The 20,372-nt window shown below is 39.1% G+C and overlaps 2 protein-coding genes across 2 annotated transcripts; both read left to right on the top strand.

Annotated features, from left to right (window-relative positions):
- Positions 1-5,624: 5,624 nt before the first annotated feature.
- On the top strand, positions 5,625-6,990 carry foxl2l (forkhead box L2-like). Its single transcript, XM_069660578.1, has one exon. The coding sequence runs from the start codon at positions 5,669-5,671 to the stop codon at positions 6,458-6,460; it is 792 nt and encodes a 263-aa protein (XP_069516679.1). The 5' UTR covers positions 5,625-5,668; the 3' UTR covers positions 6,461-6,990.
- Positions 6,991-7,821: 831 nt separating this feature from the next.
- On the top strand, positions 7,822-19,547 carry tmem201 (transmembrane protein 201). The gene is made up of 11 exons (XM_069660083.1): positions 7,822-7,970; positions 8,474-8,594; positions 8,721-8,915; positions 9,004-9,183; positions 10,171-10,520; positions 10,625-10,825; positions 15,232-15,449; positions 16,409-16,471; positions 16,582-16,824; positions 17,042-17,170; positions 17,297-19,547. Exons 1-11 carry the CDS (start codon positions 7,861-7,863, stop codon positions 17,392-17,394), a joined length of 1,908 nt encoding a protein of 635 aa, XP_069516184.1. The 5' UTR covers positions 7,822-7,860; the 3' UTR covers positions 17,395-19,547.
- Positions 19,548-20,372: the final 825 nt, after the last annotated feature.

Here is a 20,372-nt window from a genome sequence, read left to right as displayed (position 1 = left end):
ATTTTGTCTCCACCGCGAAGGCAAGTATCAGTGCGTGATTGATCACAGCTGTTGTAACAGAACTCTGACAAAGTGGAAATGTTTGGTGTCATCCATCAGATAAACTACATGTGAGGATGTATGTCAAACAGAAAAGAACAAGGGTGTAACAAATCACACACGCTAACATTTATCATTTTCTGTAAGTCTCAGTGTAGTAAATTCTGGGCATCCTATACAAACTGGATGGTGGAGCAATTCATTGGAATTTTCGTGTTGGCACAGACAGGCCATCTTGTATAACCCTACAGAGAGGTGCATTATGGGAGTTGGCATGGATCAATGACATTGTGAACCGAACTGAGAACTAGAGCTTCTCATCACCTGAGAGAGAGCCGCACCTCTCCTGGGAATTCGGCCAACATGTAGTGTCAGAGGAGTGAAAGAAATTATCACATTTATCACCTGTGAAATGAAATACACACAAGGACGGAAATAACTGTTGACTTCTGGTTCATCTGATCACATCAAAACCCGTGTGTTATTATCACTACCAGAGGGAAGTCAGGTTTCCTTTAATCCATGGATTAGGGAGGTCTAGGAGTGGTACCTGAAATCACTACTGTAAATCAAGGTGTCGGCTGTGGTCTGCCACATGCACTTGTGTTTAGACAGAAGCCACAACACACACTGCCATTTCCTTTAATCACCGATTGCAGCTTTACAGGTGCACAGGTGAGTCAGATCTCATACCTGCTCGTCCTGCTGCAGTCATAACATGTTTATTTTCTATGCAGAGATTTTTTTACGTAATCTTAAACTGCCAACCTGAAAGGGCACAAGTTACTCTATTTTTGTATTCAATTCTATTTATTTTTCTATTATTGTTCATGTTATTTTATTAAAGGGTATTGTGCTAATTTAAAGCTTCATATTTCACTCTGTTATAACTTTGGAGTAGCTTAGCCTAATTTATAGTTAAAAAACTGTGCACTGTGCAGGCCGTCATACAGCCTCTGCCTGAAACGACTCAGTCAGCTCTGTCCCTTTAAGAAACCCCGCCCCTACAAGCCCACTTTCTTCTGATTGGCCAGCTCTCTGGTTGCACTCTGTGATGTCACAAAGTGCAGAGTGTAAAGAAAGTGTCTGAAACCTGGCGTTCACAGCAGCCTGTAGACTGAGCTGAAGCCTGGGGATTACTCCGACATACAGATATGAAACTTCACCCACGTTTAGTTTGGACATCCAACATTGTAACATTATATATATGTCTTAAAATGTGAAACAGCATAATACCCCCTCTTTAAGTCTAACGTTTCCTGTCATTTTAGTTCCTGACCTCATGTGCCTCCTGGTCCCTTGATTATCAGCAGCTGTACTCATTACACACCTGTCCCTGATTATGTCATTAACCACCTGGTTGATATACTCCTTTGTTCTCCCTCCTCGTTGGCTTGAGTCCCATTACACTGGCTCACTGTCACACTGTAATGTTTTACTGTTAATAAAACCTGTGCTTTCTCTACTGTAACAAGTCAGAATGTAAAGTGATCTGTGTAGTGACACTGTTAAGAGAAAAGAACTCTGAAGCCAGAAGCTGAGGAAATGTCTGCAGCTGGTCGTCACTCATCTCACCTTGAAAGATCAGTGTCTCCTGTCGTCTATACAGAATTGGACCATTGACAGTTTCGTAACACGAAAACCTGTCAACCTCTCCACCCACGTGAGCATGCAGGGAGAGGAGCAGTAAAGGTGTTGAACCACCTGATCTGTTAAGACAAGCTGGTGTTCTGGACCAGTGCAGCTGTGTAGTCACCATCTGTGCATAAAAGGTATTTGTGGTATGATTATGTGGAAGTTTCGGATGTAGCAGGTGCAAAGTCGTTTTTCTTTCAATTGTTCAAACTGACAGCTGGTTACTTGCCAAAAACACACATTGTAGCTTTGTATTTAAAAGGGCTGTATGCATTATGTGTTAAATTATTATACCATTATAGATTGTACTTTTGATGAACTTTTAATTTACTGATGAATTAGCAGGAAATGAATGGTCAATGTCAGATTGTTAAATAACAACAATAACAATAATAGTTAGTTATAGTTAGTATTATAGTTAGTGTTAATAGTGTGAGTCCAAAACCAGGACTTTGTCTACCCTCCTATGTTGTGTTCCAGGCTTAGTGGACCAACGTTACTTTTCTCCCTGAAAAATGGAGTTCAATTCATCTGATTGTCATAATCAATGACTGTATGGTCATAACTATCAATATATATTTTGAGTCGTATATTTTCAGTGTATAAAACTGAGTTCAGGCCAGAGACTGTATAAATAAGGTTCAGGCATATGTCTCTTCTTGACCTCAAGGTAACCCCGTGGGTAACCACACCTGCTGACAAGTCTCACAAGCACTGTAACATTCATTAATGCATGGCACACACACAGAAACAGACACAAATCACTCTGCTTATTTGCTTTTTTCCTTCTTTTTAAGCCTTATATTTTCCAACATGTACGTACATACGTATGAACACACAAAATGTTCAGGTGATTTTATGTTTTTGTTAGTAACACAATTATTGTAACAATTGTTGATCATGTGAAGTTTGGGGCCAATTTTCTTTCTTTGCTAATACAATCATAACATTTTTTAGTTACAACAGGGAACGCATTGGTGTTTCTGTGCCACTATTCAAAATTTAGAAACTTTTCAAAAGAAATGCCCTTTTTAAAGTGTGACAAAAAGCAGGCCATAGTAATAATCTGTATAATTGTGGATTAATAATCCAATACAATTGGGCAGACAACATTCTTGGACCAAGTATACAGAGTTAATTAAAATGAAACTAACAAAACTCACAAAAGATGTGCTATCGATGTAAAAACAGCAGAATTATTATTATTAGACTAATGACAAAATTCCATATATCAATCTTTATCACATGCAGATTTTTATTGTTTTGATAAAGTTTACATTCATGGTCAATATGAAAGTTAGTACAACATTAAATGTTGTTCGATTGAATTAGAAATTACTTAAATTTACATATAATTTCAATAATGGCATTTAATGACCCTGCTTATAAACAAAAACATAGCATAGACTCATTTTGCAATAAATGGCATGTAAAAAAGGGCAAATAGAGCCACACATTTTCTTCAGTTTTGTCTTATAGAATTGAGTTCAGGCCATAGACTGCTTAAATAAGGTCCAGGCATATGTCCATTCTTGACCTCAAGGTAACCCCGCGGCAACCACACCTGCTCTCCCAGGCAATAGCAACATTGTATCATTAATGCATGGGACACACACACACACACACACACACACACACACACACACACACACACACACCCTCATATTTTCCAACATGTAGATATGTATGAACACACAAAATGTTAACCACCAAGAATTTGGCAGATTCTGATTTAAGTAATACAATTCTTGTAACTATTGTTGATAATGTGTAGTTTTCCTATTTTCTTTCTTTACTAATACAGTCATAACATTTTTTTTAACAGGAAACACATTAGGAAACACATTAGCAGTCCCTGACTGCAGGCTGACCTGATACTAACATTTGCATATTATTTTGTTTGTTGGCTGAACCCAAGTGCAAATAATAGTTACATTTCAGTGATAATTTGGTTACATTGATTCTTCCATCCTCCCAGGCAATAGCAACAGTTTGGTATGTTTGCACTAGCTCTTATTTTGAAAGACATAAACTCCTTGAAACTCAAATAATCCTTAGACTTAAATATGTGCTATGAGGGCTTTCACTGATGTGGGAAAAGCTTGGTTCTTACATCTTTTCACCATATTAAAAATGAAAAAATAGGGGCCATGAATACTGCTATAGATATTGATTACAGCCTTGAAACAATTTTTTGAGCTGCGTCAGACATGAGGGCTGTTTGAGGATATCTGTGGGCTGTAATTCTTCATTTCTTCTATTGTCTGAAACCAGCATTCATGATCTTTTGGCAGTTTTGCTGCATTCTTCTTTGGTCTCAGATATCTTAAACTACAAGGATTGTGTTCAGCCTGGCGCCCCACTTTGCTCAAAAGACATCAGGAAGAAAATCTACCTTTCTCTGTGGGTAAAAGTATTGCTTTCCAGTTTCCTTTGACATTTATTTGTCATTCATTAGTTATTAAGATACCTGAAAAAAGAAATTCCAGAGGAGCAGACGAGATATAAATGAGTCTATAATGATTCAAACCTGGTCAGTGTGTGAGCATTATTTTCTCTAGACTCCCAAAATAAAAAGTCCAGAAGATCAAGAAAGCCATGATAAGATTGACATCTTTGTCAACATTATTTGTCACCTGGCTTGTTAAATCATTTACTTTGCAGAGTGGTCTGAAACTGATAATTAACAGCCTTTCATATGTATAATTGCTTGTTGTAGCACTTAGCACATTAGCTGCATCAACCTTATAGTCTGTTTGGTACAAGCTTGTCTTAATTGGGAAAACTCTTTTTTGTTTATGTACCATTATAGCCAACTGAAAACTCACAATGTTTTGTGGATCAATCATATGCATTTCTTTAACATGTCAGCATAAGTCTGGTGTCATTGGAAACCATGCCATCTTATTGTTAAAGAAGGATATTCAGTGTTTTAGCTCTAATTAATACCTTTAAACTGACAGCAAACCCAAAAGCCTGTGATCCATGGTTGCTTTTCAACTGGTGGCTCACCCTTTTGAGATCTGTGTGTCACTATCAGTTCAGGGGAGACAGACTGTCTGGTGAGAGCAGGTGATCATTATCTTCCAGCCTCAGTGGACAGACAGGCTTGCTTTTCATGCCTCACTGTATGTGGGTGGTATGCGCTCTGATACCTGAAAGTGTCTTTCCTGAAGCAGACTGAGTGCTGGAAATACCCAACTAACATGTGCCTTTAAGTTGATAAAATGTCAATTGTAAAATATAAAACAATATTATTTTATTTTATATTTTGCAATGGTTCTCTATTTGCAAATAAGTGTTTCATATAATACTGTAATCGGTGGTTAAACAGCCTTTTAAAGAGAAACTGCGCATGTGATAAGTAACTGGTCATAAGATAAAAAGTTCCTTTTTCAGTTCATGATTAACCTCAACATTTTGAATGGATCACAAGTTTTCAAGTTTTTCTTCTTATATTGGTTGTAAATCAAATTATGGATTATCATCTTTTAAATGCATTATTTTTTATTTATTTTTATTTAACCTTTATTTAGATCGGTAATCTCATTGAGACACGTGGTCTCATTCTCAAGAGAGACCTGCTATTATGACACAGTGACCTTAATGTTACTGCAATTGCAGATAAACAAATGTATATAAAACGCTTTAATAGACCGCAATGTGACCATCTGTTGCGATGACTGCAGATACATTGGACATCAGACACGGTGCATCTAAAGGGATAAAGCACTTATTCTTTGATCCTCTTGTTACAACGTGGGAATATGTATACACAGCCCCACATGACCCCTGTTTCAACCTAGACAGGCTGTGCAGGAGTCCGATACAGTAGCATAAACAATGCGAGATGAAAGAAGGCGATGTCTGTGGAGCTCTGTACCTGTGGGAGGAGTGTGTGCACCTGCGGACACAATCACAGCCGCTGCCTTGCTAAGCGGCGTATTTCAGCTTTTCGCCCCAGAAGGACGCACAAAGCGGTTACCTGAGCCCAATGGATGCAGAGGTGAAATCATCTGACGACCAGGAAGTGCAGCTCCTGGACATCAGCTCCAACTCGCCCCCACCTGAGCCCAGAGGTGCAGATGAGCCAAGTCAGCAGGAGAAGCCGCCGTATTCATACGTTGCTCTCATCGCTATGGCCATCAAAGACAGCCACGACAAGAGACAAACCCTGGGCGGAATATACGACTACATTATCTCCAACTTCCCCTACTACCAAAAGAACAAAAAAGGTTGGCAAAATAGTATAAGACACAATTTGTCTCTCAATGAGTGTTTCGTCAAGGTTCCCAGAGAGAGCGGAGGGGACAGAAAGGGCAACTTTTGGATGCTAGACCCCGCGTTTGAGGACATGTTTGAGAAGGGGAACTACCGGCGGCGGAGGAGGGTGAGGAGACCCTATAGACCACCGAGCGTGCCTTACATGACAGGGACCCCTGGGGACCTGGCCAATCCACTGTACCTGGAGCCGTTTGTGAGCGGCTCCTGGGGTCTGTGCAGGCCCAGCTCACAGCACACCGGATACCCACCTGCGCACCCCGGCAGTGCATCTCCCACCGGTCCGAACTCATACTGCCCGTCCCCCCACTTCCACCACTCCCCCTACGGTTCTTACCACCGCCACCCGCCTGTGCTGGTCCCCCACAACGTGTGTCCTTACGGCGGAGTGACCCAGCCAATAAGTCCCGAGGGAAACACCGTGTCCGTGGCTTGCAACTACCAGCAGTTCACCTCGTATGCAAGACAAGTGGAGGCACCGCTTGCTCACTTATTTGACCAGTAAGGTTATGAGTTATTCTCGCATTTGACAGCCAGTTCACAGACTCAAAGTTAATTTGTTTCACCATTTCAGTCAGGCTGTCACTCGTTTGTCAGGTTAAGTTAATTGTGTGATAATTTAATAAATATGTCGACCCATGTCTTACCGTTAAATAAGCTGTTGCTAAACCTTTTTTGAAATGCTACAGATTTAAAAGCCATTTTATGTTTGTACATATTGCATTTTGCTTCAGAAATGGCACTGATCAACTGGGAACTGCAGTTGATTTAAGTTTATGCCTTTTTCTGCGGGAGGTTAATTTTGAAACCATATAAACTTTTTCTATTTTGTTTAAAAATTGTGTTTTATTGTTATATAGGCCTGTCCATTTGCAACAGTTATTTATTTTTTTTCTTTTGCTTTACAATCATTCAAAGCAGCTCTCGAGCTGCTATATGCAAAACTGAAGCACTGAGCAGTTTCCTTATTCGATTCTGAATGTTTACTCGATGTAACATACATCATGTTTGTTAAAATAAAATGTTATTTTTGCATTAAAACTCTCATTGATTGACTTGCTCCTTTATATTTATTGTGGTTGTTATGATAAATGTATAATATACATTTCCTTCATTCATTTCTATTATGATATGTATTATTATTTAACTATAGGCTACTACTTTAAAGCCTGTAGGCCTACTATGTAATACAAGTTTAATTAAACTCAATTTATTTCTGGTATTCAACAAGTTTTTCTCTAAGCATTATTGTCCTTGACAGTTTAAGTAGGCCTATGTAAACTATCACAGGTTTTATCCCTCGAGATTTTAGCTTAGTATAAATAATTATTAAGAAACATCCTCAAAAATGAGTAGTAGCAGTAGGAGTAATCCTTACTCTACATTATAAAATCCAGCAAAAGGCCACTTGTGTTTCAGAGGGTAATCATCCTTGAAAGCTTACAATTTTTTTCGGGTATTAATGGAATGTATTAAGTTCAGTCTCATGTAAAATTGTTTGCGAGGGAAACTTAAACAGAAATCGTCCCCTGTCGCGTTCCAACACTTTGATACTCCATGTCTACTACACTTCGCTTTGCTCAGAATCTTACCAAAATATGTGATTTTTTTAGAGACTAATAAACATTACTTCACAAAACTCTGTAGCTGTGGCCAAACTGTTAAATGTCTACATATTCATGTTGTCACCACGGTTGTTTAAGTAAATGTACAGGCAACCAAACAGTGTGTCTACAAACATATCGGAACGCGTCCAGACAGTGACGCGTGTTCCGCTTCCGCTGCATGGGCGTGAACAAAAGGCAATCGTTTGCCGCGTGCGCTTTCCTGCCGTGTTTCGCGGTAGCGTTCGCGCACTACATTTTTCTTGTTTTGTTAGCTTACTTGCTTCTATTTTCAGTTGAAATGGAGACGTTTAACAAGCTTTTGTTGGAATATCCCGAAATAATGTACACTGGATTTGGAGCTACGGCGTTTGTCACAGGAGGAGCGCTGATATACAAAATTGCCACCAGGTAACTTCAAGGTTTTGCACTACGGCGCTTGTTTTTGGCTAGATGCACGTTAACACAAGTACAAGTTACGAAACATTGCTCAGAATTTGTAGCAGCGGTTCATTGTGACATTAAAGGAATACCCTTGCTAATACTAATGTCCTTAAGATGTTTCCTTTCTAAGAGTAGCATTTATGTAGCGTTACGCTAGCACCAGCGCTAACGTTAACTTTGCTAGCGCTCGTGCTAACTAACTTACCAGAATAACGTCTGGGCTTCTCCAACTTTTGCGCTTGAAGGACCTCCCGTCAGATTGACATGATCTTTGACCATATACTCAACCATAACGGCTGCTTTTCAATATCATAATAAAACTTTCTTATATAGCCTCTGGAACAGCCTCAAGGACCCATGTGGGATCCCACTATGTGAAACACGAGTGACCTTAACTCAAAAGATGCATCTTGAAGTTTTCTAATCAGTGACAAGTTGCTGCACGTAAATAATCGACCTCTATTTTACAGAAAGAAGCCGGTACATGCAAGTGTAAACTGCTGGTTCTGCAACGAGAACACAGTGGTACCCTATGGTAACAGGAACTGCTGGGACTGTCCCAACTGTGACCAGTATAATGGCTTTCAGAGTGTAAGTATACTACAACTATGGCTTATTTCCTGTGCATGTCAGTTAACGGCAGGGAATTTGTTTTTTCATTCTGTCAGTGCTGTAAGCTATGTGTGTTTTATTCACACTCTGTTTTACTTTTTTTAGAATGGGGATTACAACAAACCCATCCCAGCTCAGCACAATGAGCACCTGAACCATGGAGTATCTGGCAGCCTTCCCTCATCTGTGACACCCAAGACACAACAGTGGGTCAACTGTGAGATGCTTCTGTGCAGGAAGTGCAATAGCAACCAGTCTGTAAAGATCAAGCAATTGGCCTCATTTATCCCAAGGGATGAGGTGTGTACTATGGTCACTATGACAACAATGATATTGTTTTCACGACTGACATGTATTGACACGGTGTATTATGTTTGTTATTTTGTAGGAGAACTATGATGAGGAAATTGAAGCCTACAAGCATCACCTGGAGCAAACCTATAAGTTATGCAGGGTATGTCAGACTGCTGTGGAGTACTACATCAAGTATCAGAACCGGCAACTTCGGACTGTGCTCTTAAGCCATCAGCTGCGCCGCTCCCGGGATTCAGACTCAGGCTTTATTAAGGTCAGTACAATCCTGATGTCACAAATGCAGACACCTGACGATGAAAAAATTGTCTGAAAAAATTGATTTTACATGAATCACAGTAAGGCATGATGGGTAACTCGTATCATGCAGTTTTTATGTCAGCCCACGATAAATGCACAGCTTGTCGCACAAGCCCCTCTACTGGAGGAAAATGTTTACCATGTCAATGAACTACATATTTAGAAATTGCACAGAAATGTTGTTATATCAGCAAGATAATTATGCCATTGCCTTTGCTTATTGTAAAGTGTGAATTTAAAATCTTTACATGCTCACTGAGTTGACTATTATAAATATAAGGTGCAACAACTATACTTAAATCATTTAAGATGGTAGCAGTTGAATTTTACACACATTTCAGCAGAGGGACAAGCTTTGTATTTCTGAATATTGCACTTACGCTAGTTTTTTATCTTAGTAAATGTTCCTTTACAACACCACAATAAAGTGCAGTAGTTTAGTCGTACTACTTTCATCTTATCGATTTATATTGCTCAGGCTTGGTTTGAAGTTCCTTGCTCCACTTTATGAACACATGTCCAAAAATATAGTGATAAGCCTGGGATTAACACAACCTGTTAAGCTTTTTGTAACACCAGTTAAACGGCACCACTGCTGTCAGGTTTACAGGTTTTTGTTAAAGAATCAAGTAATGTACGGAGTGCTAAGGCTCGTCATAACCCACAATGGTAACTATTTCAATACTAAATACCACTGTTTTTAACAACATTAGGACAATTTTAGCCCTTTAGTGTAAAAAGAGGTAGGCTTTCAGTTTAATTGGCCTTCACACCCCTGATATAGTCTTTAGTCAAAATGAAAACACAAATCTGCTCCCTCTATATTAATTGTTGTTGTTTTTTCTTGCAATATGTCAACATTTTTCTTTGCATTGCTTAGTGATGTCTATATATTCTGAAATGTTAAAGGTTTTACAATGAAAGTATATCCTCTCTCCTACAGAGCACCTATTCTGTGTCTTCTCCCATCGGGGTCATACTGTTGAGGGTCCTCGCCTTCCTGATATGCGCTTTCCTACTTGCTACATCTTTCTATGCATTGCCAGACCAGCCTACTTCTCCAGGCGGCCCACAGACATTGAGTGGTGGCGTCATTCCTCCAAAGCCGAAACCCTCCAACAATGGAACCAGCGGAGGTGTGCCTGTGTGGCAGAGTCTGAAGGAGTTTCTCCCAGACAAGGCCATAGAAAGTGCCAAACTAGTGTGGCAGCACGGAAGGGACAACCAGCTGGCTGTTGTCTCTGTTGGCCTGTTGACTTGTATCACTGCTATCTTTTTAGCTGGACCTGTGAGGTAAGCAGTCACCCTCTCGTTGCTTCTTAGGAAAGGCCACCAACACAAATTTAAGTGTATGCAAAAAACATGCCCAGTAAGCTCATGTGTTGCTGCACTTTCAGGTTAAGGAGAATTGATGCTGTGGCCTCTGTCCTGTGGTTCCTCACTCTGCTCCTCTACATGACTGAGAGCTACGTGACTGATACCTTCGGCTGGATGGACACTGCAAAGCTCAGTATCATCTCCCTCTGTTGCCTAGTCAGCTTTGCTGGTGCTGTGGCAACTCGCAAACCACTGGGTCCCAGAAGAGCCAGATATCGAAGGTCAGAATCTGAGCACTAATGTTCACACTGTTTTATACATGAGTTTTTGTAAAGTGTGTTCTTTTCTTGAGATGTTTCTGTCTACTAGAAGCAGATCGTAATCCCCATGTTACCTAAGTTTGAGAATGACTATGAGATCATGACATGAGTGGCAAACCTAAAGCACAAGGTTGTATGTGGGACCCACGATGGTAACAACTCTATTGCTACTTGCTTAAATAGATCAAAACCTCACTATCAGGCACTCGTGCACATGGTCTACAGTGATGTGTTTCACATTTTGGGGATAAAAACATTTTACTTTTGGGTAATCTTTCAGGAATCATGGTATCAAATATGAATTGTTGCCAAAATAACCTAAAGGGAACTCGCAAAGATTGAGTTTTAACGGAGATTGTGTTGTGATTCCTCTCATATGTACCAGACTAATTACATTGCTTCTTCTTTAATAACCTTAACCTTGTGAAGGACTGACCCTCGGTGGTAGTTTAAATAATAATTGTAGTTTAACACTAAGTTACCCAACTAGTACTAATCTCTATATTCTACACTGTATTCATCTTTAGCATTTTGAATGTACTTATTTATTAACATGTGTGTAACCGATCGTTGCATGAAATACTAACTTGTGAAGGCACTGCAGGCCATATTCAAGATGTGGTTCTTAAACAATGGCATCTTCCTCCTGTATTGTTTCACATTTACAATTTCTAAACAAACCTCGGTTATTTCCAGAAAGCGATTTCCATGAGTCCTCCGAAGCCATATTAGTTTGAACTGATGTTTGTAAAGAATCTCTTTAAAATACATCAGTGCTGAAGTCGCTCATCAGTTCTCAAGGCAGACGCGGAAGATTTGTTCATGTACGTTATGTAATTGTTTGAGTGTAGTGGACAGTCAATGTGTACAAATCCTGACAGTCTGGATAGATAGTAACTTTCTTTTTTTTAAATGATCGGTTCTTGTGTTCTTTGCCAAATGAATATCTTCTCCCATCCAACTTTTGTAATCTTATGCCCCCTTTGATTCCCATATTATTCTCAACTGCCTTGAAATTATGTGTGACCTTAAATGAAAGCCAATTATCCCTGCAGAATCTTTTCTAAACTGCACTTATTTTATGTGTTATGTTACATTCTTCTTGGCAAAAAGCTGGTGCTAAAAACTAGTGCCTCTATATGACTACCCGACCAGCGCTTGGCTTGTTCAGCATTTGTTAGTAGCGTCTTGTGGCCTTGTTGTGTCCGTGCTTTAAAGGAAAGCTAAATTGTGAAAATGAATAAGGTCATTGGTGGGAAATCTTTAGAGGAATGTAAAACTTTAAAAAAGTGATATGCTTAGTGTATGAATTATAAGACTCAATGTAGAGTAAGTTTTTACCTTAGATGAGCCAGTTACACCTTAACAGTATTAGTAATGCTCATGTTGGACATGAAGTCCTGTATGTAGGTAGGTAGTTAGCCATTCATCCTTACATTTTACTAGTTTCATGTCGGATGTAGGACAGCCTTATTTTTCATATTCTATTAGAATTAAGTTTGTGGTAGAATTTGAAAGCGCTGCATTTACAGCGCTGCTTTTTACGCTGCTTTTGCAGCTTCAAATGTCAGATGTTGTCACCAATCACCTTTTGCTTCCCTTTATCTCTTACACTAATACTGAACTTTCCTTTCCAAACTTTCTAACATTCAAAACACTGATTGAAGCATGAGTTGCATACACTAACATTTTAACCTCTCCTCTATTTGTGTCCTTTGATTTGTTTTACTGTGTTGAAATGTACTGAACGAGGTGAATGTTTATCATCGTAATGTGAAAAGTTATTACACTAATTGCTGTAGAGGGTATTTGTAGATTGTACTTGGTGGGAAGAGTACTGTAACTGTGGGGTTGAAATTGCATGTTGTGATGTCCTGTAGATGGAGTTATGTTTTTAGAGACTTTGGTTATGAGGCTAGTATAGATAGTGTAATTTAATGCTCGTACAGAGTAATTAAAATGTTCAAATCTGCCTCTAAAAAGATCTTATAAACATTGCAAAGCTGCGTAGTGTAGCGCTATAGCACGTTTTATTCCTTGTGCTATAGCATCTACCAGTAATTACCAAGGCCTTGTTTACACCAGGTACTTACATGTGTCTCTGGTGATCTGCTCTAAGTGGGTCAGTTCACACCTGGCGCTAGGATGCGTCTAGAGTGATCATTTGTGATTGTATCTTTGAGAGAGAGGGGCAGTCAGGAGTCTGTCTTATTACTGACCGACATCTGCGTTCTCACTGCGATGCATTACAATTAACTATATCCCTTTTTACACTGCGGTTCCACCATGCAGCCTTTGCCATTTTACAGAAGTAACGCCGGTGTAAAGCTGCCCCAGTGTGTGTATTTACATAGCGATCTTGACATTGCGGAAGCAAAACAAGAGTGAGGTGTAAACAAACTTCAAATACACACACACAGCACTGTTCTGCCCTGCTGGCTCCGCTGTTTACACAGACGCCGTTTTGCCTCTGTTACTACCTCCGATACTGGCTTGGAGGCGGAACGATTTCGCTCCACCATTCCGCCTCTGTGTGTTTTACATAGAAGATGGAAAGTAACAGAGGTATAATAATCTCTCCTTGAACTGGCTGTGTAAAAAGGGCTAACGATGAACTGATCGTAAGTCACTTCTTTTACACGTCTACAAATGCTGTCTGGCCCTCTTCCCTCGGCCCTATAGAGGATCATTGTGTTCTGAGGTATGCGATCTCAATGCGTCCTTGATGCGCCTTGGGTGAATTCACAGCTGTACTTGTAGCTGTCCACTCGATCAAGTGATCTGATAACCCAGAAAGCATGTTAAAAAGCAATGTAAACAAGGCCCTAGTCTCTGTCATTAATGCATCATGTGACAAACAGCATCTTAAACTCTTGACAAAGATAAATGTTGATCAAATTATAAAGTCAACCAACTCTGGTACACATGCTAGTTTCAAATTTCTTCATGCAGACATTTGAAACATTTTCCTTGATCAGGAAAGTAAAGTGTACAGGAAAAGAGTTGATTTTAAATTGAATGGCCTTTTTACTGCTACGCTCATGCTGTCCAGCACCTCACTGTGTGCACATTTTCAAAGTAAGGAGGTCATGTTTGAAACATGTAACTTTTTTTTGGCACAAATACAGGTACAATTTTAAAATACATTATCTTTGCCAAAGTTGTATGTGCTGTGCTGAAAGTTTGTTTGCTGTAAACCTCCATTGTGCATGTTTTTATATGCAAAATGTGTAGTCTGAGTGTGTGGCCATTTTTAAGTGTTTTTTTAAGTGAATTACTGTATCTAGCTGATATTACAGTTAGACTTCGCTTGTGGAAAGCATTTCTCTAAAAGCACGACATTCAAACTACTGTGTGAATCATTCATTTATGTTGCCATATGACTACAGCATTATACTATTGCCACATTCATATTTATAGCTATATAACTACCTATTTTATAATGCAGAATGAATGTGTAAGTTTTTTACTACCCTGTTACAGTGGATTTCTTATATGTAGCTAACAAATGTGATTGTGTAATACCTACAGTGATGTGTGTGTTGCAGAAACACTAAACGTATTATGGAAGGCTACAAAGCCAAATCTTGTCGTTTTTACACGATTTATGCAATTATTTTCTGTTCCGAGCTCTAGTACGTATAAGCTAACAAAATACGTCTCAAATAATTCAGAACTGTGTTAATGCATTCAGTAGCAGCCGAAGAAACGATTTCCGTCCATGCTGAAAGGTTCCTGCAACATTCACAATGAAACATACTGTGTCTTCAATGCTGAAATTGGGGCCTTGTTTTTGATGTCAGGCTCCAATTTTGAGGCTTTGTAGGAATGCTTGCTGTACATTAAATGAAATAAACACCTGGTGAAAGGACATGCTTTTTCTGTTTGATTTCAACACAAACAGACTTGTACACTTGTGTTCGTCTCTTTCCAGTGTTTTAATGGTAGCTTTATTGTCACTGAAAAGCCACAGTCTTTGTGCTGTGGAAAGTGAGTGAGCTGAACTGTGCTGCTTGGGAACTTTCAGCTGCTGCCTGCTGCACGACAGCTGCAGCTGCATGTCAGTGGCCTTGCTGTAGCTGCTGTCATTTGAGTGCTCACAAACAATGGGCATCAGAGCTACAGACTTCGTGAACTGATTTCTTGTACTTGTTTAGGATTTAGATTTTAATGTTTTAACAGAAATAACATTTTAGTCTACAGTGTTTTAAGCAGAAAATGACTCTTTACAGCACTGATATAAATTCTATTTGTGGAGTCATCTGCTGTAATAGTAACATTTTATGCTTTATCTGTATTAAAACCATGTCATAGTATATAATTTTGGTTGGCAGGTAGTAGACCGTTCCATTTCTCTTGTGTTGCAGATACCTTCCTGGCAGCTCTGCAGTGCCCCTCAGCGGCCACCCTCCTTTGTTCTCCTCTGGCCAGGCAGACTCCTTCGTCCCCACCCCACCCCCTAACATCTCCATGCTCATCAACCGCCAGCAGACTCCTCGTGAGCGCAAGGCCTCCCCCTCCTCTCTGCCTGGGCGTCTCAGCAGAGCCCTTTGCCTAGGCACCATCCGCTCCCTCACCAGGACAGGTAACATAACAATTAAGAGACAAAAAAAATCATCTGGCAGATATTCTGTGTCTTTTGGCATGATCTTAAGAGGACCTGTTAAATAAGATTTAGCTAGTTATATTGAGTCCACTTCTGCCTACATTACATTTTGCATGGCTTCACACAACTGCTCAGACATTTAATTGAGTTGCTGCCTCTTGCCATATATTTCCTTGCATGTAGACATGATTTTGTAAGTGATACGATTCAGTAGCTTGTCTTTGAGCTTCTGCTGCTTGGAATATAGTTGGGTCAAGACTTTATTTTCTAGTCATGTCTGAGAGATTGACATTAAACTGGATCTGCATTAAACTGATATTGGACTGTCTGTCTTAAGCTTATATAATAGTGTTCAAATTATCTGCATTGCTGTTTTCCATACTGTGTGATGAAATATGAATAAGAATATGCGTTTAAAATGTATTGGTTATGTTCTTACAGTAGATCGTCCTGTCACCTTATTCCATCATTCATAGTGCATAAAGTTAGAATTTGGTTCTTTTTAATTGATCATTTATTGATTTAAAATGGTTGATTTATTCTTTGTTGGTCATTTTTTTACCAAAAAAATCTTAACAGTACCTACTTTTAACTTCCCAGTTGTGAGCCTTTGTCATGTGAAATAGTAGAGAGAATATGATTTTGATATTGGGTCTGTTGATGGGACAAAACGAGCTCCTTTAGCCATTGTGACCTTTTTATAGACTAAGGGATCATTCAGTAAAATAATGGCAAATTATTTGACAAAGCAAATCTTTAGTTGCACTATCATTTTTTTGCCATTAGGGGGCAGAAAATCCTAAAATGAATATGACTGAGAAAATATCTAGCCAACTTTGTTTTGACGTTTGTCTACAATTTCATGTTATGTGACTCATGGAGGTTTAAATAAATTGTATTGTTTAATGGTTTAATTGCATCTTGTACTTTCTTCACAGATTCTGGTTACCTGTTCAGTGGAAGCAGACCAGCCTCACAGTGTCAAGACTCCCCGCCCTCAGGTACTAAACTCGTGGTGATTTGTAATGTCCAGTGAACCTTGTGATATAGAAAACGACGCCTAACTCTTGCTGAGCCCTTGATTACAGCTTTTGTTGCTTTATTTATACAGACTACTTTTCACAAAAGTCATGGAGCCGCCCATCATCACCGGGCCCCTCTCCAGCTCCTTCAGTAGCAGGGTCAGTTACATCCAGTTCAAGTTCTGCCAGACAACGGCGCCCCCTCATCAGCCCTGCTCGCCTCAACATCAGCGGCCAGAACCTCCGGCTTTTCTCAACAGAGCCAGAACCCTCACCAATGTCTCCCCCTGCGTCTCCACCACCTGCTTCTCCACACTTTCAAAGACATCACGGTAAGAACAGTTGAAGTTGGAGGCTATTAGTACTTTTATTTTTTTTATTTTTTTTCAAGATCGGTTGCAGCATCATTAATTTCTGTCGACCCCAGTGTCATTCATGATACGACCACCAGATGGCAAAATGCAACATTTTGAAGTCTTCAATAATGGCTCTAAATTGAGGAAAGATTTTATGAATGGCTTTAGTTTACCTGGTTGCATTTCTTTGCAGATTTGAGCTCATTGTTATGGGTTAGTACGGTGGTTGAAGAGAAAGTGAAGCAAGACAGCTCCCCAGAGTCTTCCGTATGCGGGGTCGGCACTACGACTGAGACACCAGAGAGCAACCCTAACCCCAAAGGTAAGAAGTCTGATTCACACATGGCAGTGAGATTGTCCACGATCTGTCCAAAATCACATCTTTTTTTAGTTTCTTGCCTGTTGGTTTATGATAATTAATCATGTTTCTCTTTGACGACTTGTCCAGGTTTTATGAAGCGTTTTATCTGGCCCGGGCTTTGCTTTGTGAGCCTGACTGCCAACCTGGTCTTCTCCGGCCTCTACATGTACCACAACTGGAGATGAACTGTTGATGGGTCTGCTGTGGTTCTCTTGTTACTGCACAGGGTGAGTCGGCTTCTGGCCTGTGACAGCCCTGTTGTTTTCTGTGGACCTGGAGGTCATTCAGGAATGCCAGAAAACATTCTGGCCGTTACTTTTAGTTTGCGGGGGCTTTAAGAAAATACAGACATCAGCTGAAAGATTAAAAGGATTCAATTAAAGGCAGCAAAGCTCTCATTGAAGTTACGAAAAACGGCCGGGAATTTTTTTCTTTTGCAGTTTGTAATTAATGATCGCATAATAATTTAGCTTTTGTGATGTGGCCTTTGTTTTTGTTTTGTCACTGCTCCTCGGACATGAACACAGGCGCATGTGTTATTTAAAAGGCTCAAGTCTTGCACTGATGCTTGATAGCTTTTTAAAACCCATTCTGTAAAGTGTGCAATCAACATGTACTGTCAGTCAATGCTGCTCCTGCACAGATGGTCATGTCTTGCCTACTTCACTGGTTGTGAAGAGTGCATTACTACTTCTCACTGAATAGTATATTTGGTTATTAATGATAACCCAGAAGTTGGAAAACACTAAGAAGCATGTTTTGTCTTTGCTGGATTAATATAGTTTAGCATTTTTGAAATGTGTACGTTTTTGTACTTATTATTTATAACAGTCGTTCACATTGTCTCCATGTTTATTCAGATGAGGAGTGGTGTGTATTGTTTTGTTTTACGGTCTAAGAGTCATTTGTTTTATAAATATCATGGTTATTTTTTATTTCACACCAAAGTGACACACGTCACAATCATTCTCTAAAGAAATGGTTCTCTTTCACTAAGCCATTTCGTGATACAGACATCTTGTTCACAGGCTAGTTTGTAAGGAGCAACACTTCGTAGGTCGAGTGCAACATTTGAAAAAGGTAGTAATTCATGAAATTAATGTAAGCATTACGTTTCTGTAGAAACTCAAACGTGCGACTGAAAGCATCTAAATGAGGTGACTGTCTGATGATGGGTTGAAAGCTATCATTGGATCATAATGAGGAATTGTTTTTGAAAATTGAAGACCATCATTCAGTCTATAAAAAGAAATCATGTTAAAATTTGCATGACATTTGCAAAGGCACAGAGATTCAGAGGGTTTTCTCCTCACTGCTGTGAACAAAGTTGTACTGTATTAGAAGGCAAATAACTGGAGTTTGCACTTGTATTTTTCTGTGTGTGTGTGTGTGTGTGTGTGTGTGTGTGTGTGTGTGTGTGTGTGTGTTTGTGTTGAATATGAATTGAAATGTTCTATCAGAGATGAAGATTTTGTGTGTATGTTGAACTTTGGATTTACACAAAGCTGTAATTTTGGATGTTGAAGATGTGTAAAAAAGTTTACAGTCAGAATGGTTTGATTCTCATGTACACGTCATATAATGTTAGAATTTTGGATGTTTATTTTCTTTGTTGATTGACATGTTTTGAATGCACTTGATTTTTGAGAGTAATGATTTTGACCTGTTTTTTGTAATTACTGGGTTAGTGGTTTTTCTCAGACACTTGATGTTGATTTAAATTTAAGTTTTCAGTTTGCATGAAATTATTATTTTGAACCAAATTTAATGAATTTATGAAACTGAAAATTAAGTTTCTAAGAGAAATACAAATAGCTACTGAAGAAGAACAACAAGACTATCCAATGGAAGTGTGTTAAATCATTAGACAACCTTTGACTGAAGAGTAGTCTGGGAAATGTACTGTAACTGTTCATAGATGCACTTTGTTGAAAGGTGACTGTTGCATTTGTACTTGATGTGTAACCCAGCATATGTTTATTTCTTCTCTGAAGAAGGCACATCTATTGTTAAAATTCAAATGTTCCCGTTCATGCATGCTAAATGGAAAGAAAACTATTTTTTTCATTTAAAGAATTTAAAGATATAATTTATTTAAAGGGTAATTCAAGTACATTTAGGTTTGGTCTGTTCCTCATATCACCTTTATGTTAAATCAAGAGTTGGTCCGATTTAGAGGTTTTTGGGGGGGAAAGAAGTAGGAAACCGTTTGTTTTCTTTACAATTTTCACTAATGGTGTGACGCATTGTTATCCACTGTGTTATGCAAAGAAAATGTTTGTCTGCACATGCTGTTCTTCGTGATTGTAAGAAACAACAGTGGCTTGTTTCATCTGGACATATACACTTTTTCAATAAACATTGTTTTCCTAAAATTCTTTTTCGTTTTGTAATAATAATGTAATATCAGTCAAGGTACAAAAAGGAAGTTATTTCTACATGTGTTATCTGTTCATGCTCTGCGAGCTTTACTCAATTCGCCCCCTTCTGGCACTGACAGGGATTGTACCTGCACTTCACCTCCTGCAGCTTCCCCTCTCTAGAGTTGCATTAGGCCTGATTGTGACTTGTTTGTTGAACATTTCTTGTGATGGTGAAGTTGTCACCACCAAGCTTATATTGAAGCCTTGAGGGAAGTCGGACATCTAAAATGCTTCCATAGCAATAAGTGATTGAATTTGACACAGTGCATGGGGAGCAACAAGAAGTGCATTACTGACCGAGCAGTGAAGGACAAATAAGAAGCCTGAAGTGACACATATAAACAACACAATTATTCTATTTAATGAAGAACTTTAGAGGCGCACTCAAAGATTTTCACCCATAAATTCTCTCCCTCACATCACTGAAGATGTTTGCCAACCCAACAGAGCTCAAGTGACAAATGTTTGTTAGCTAAAAAAACCCCTCTATTAGTATGTGTAAGAGGATTTGTAACTGATCAATTACATCAAGAAGGTAGAAAAACCAAAGCATTTACAGCTTTCTGTTTAATTCCTGTCAGTACACGTCCTTCTGACATTTTATTTGTAAAGTGTGGGACTTTTCCAAAAAATAGAAAAAGGATCAACAGAATAATTTCAGTTTATCTGGAGGGAAACAAATGTGATAACATCCAAAGCAATCTATCCGAAAGTCGTCGACATGTCACAATCAACGGAAA

This window comes from Semicossyphus pulcher, unplaced genomic scaffold, assembly GCF_022749685.1.
Source record: "Semicossyphus pulcher isolate SPU_LCO1_2020_fin unplaced genomic scaffold, fSemPul1.0.p SCAF_13, whole genome shotgun sequence".
NCBI lineage: Eukaryota > Metazoa > Chordata > Actinopteri > Labriformes > Labridae > Semicossyphus > Semicossyphus pulcher.
Note: the sequence above shows the minus strand (reverse complement) of the source record. Positions and strands in the feature narration are given on the sequence as shown.

What these genes read in the sequence shown, in the direction of transcription:
- tmem201 (XM_069660083.1), top strand. Translation starts at nt 7,861, where the DNA reads ATGGAGACGTTTAACAAGCTTTTGTTGGAATATCCCGAAATAATGTAC. An exon ending in ATATACAAAATTGCCACCAG is followed by an intron (nt 7,971 to 8,473) that starts GTAACTTCAAGG and finishes TCTATTTTACAG; the next exon opens with AAAGAAGCCGGTACATGCAA. An exon ending in AGAAGAGCCAGATATCGAAG is followed by an intron (nt 10,826 to 15,231) that starts GTCAGAATCTGA and finishes CTTGTGTTGCAG; the next exon opens with ATACCTTCCTGGCAGCTCTG.
- foxl2l (XM_069660578.1), top strand. Translation starts at nt 5,669, where the DNA reads ATGGATGCAGAGGTGAAATCATCTGACGACCAGGAAGTGCAGCTCCTG.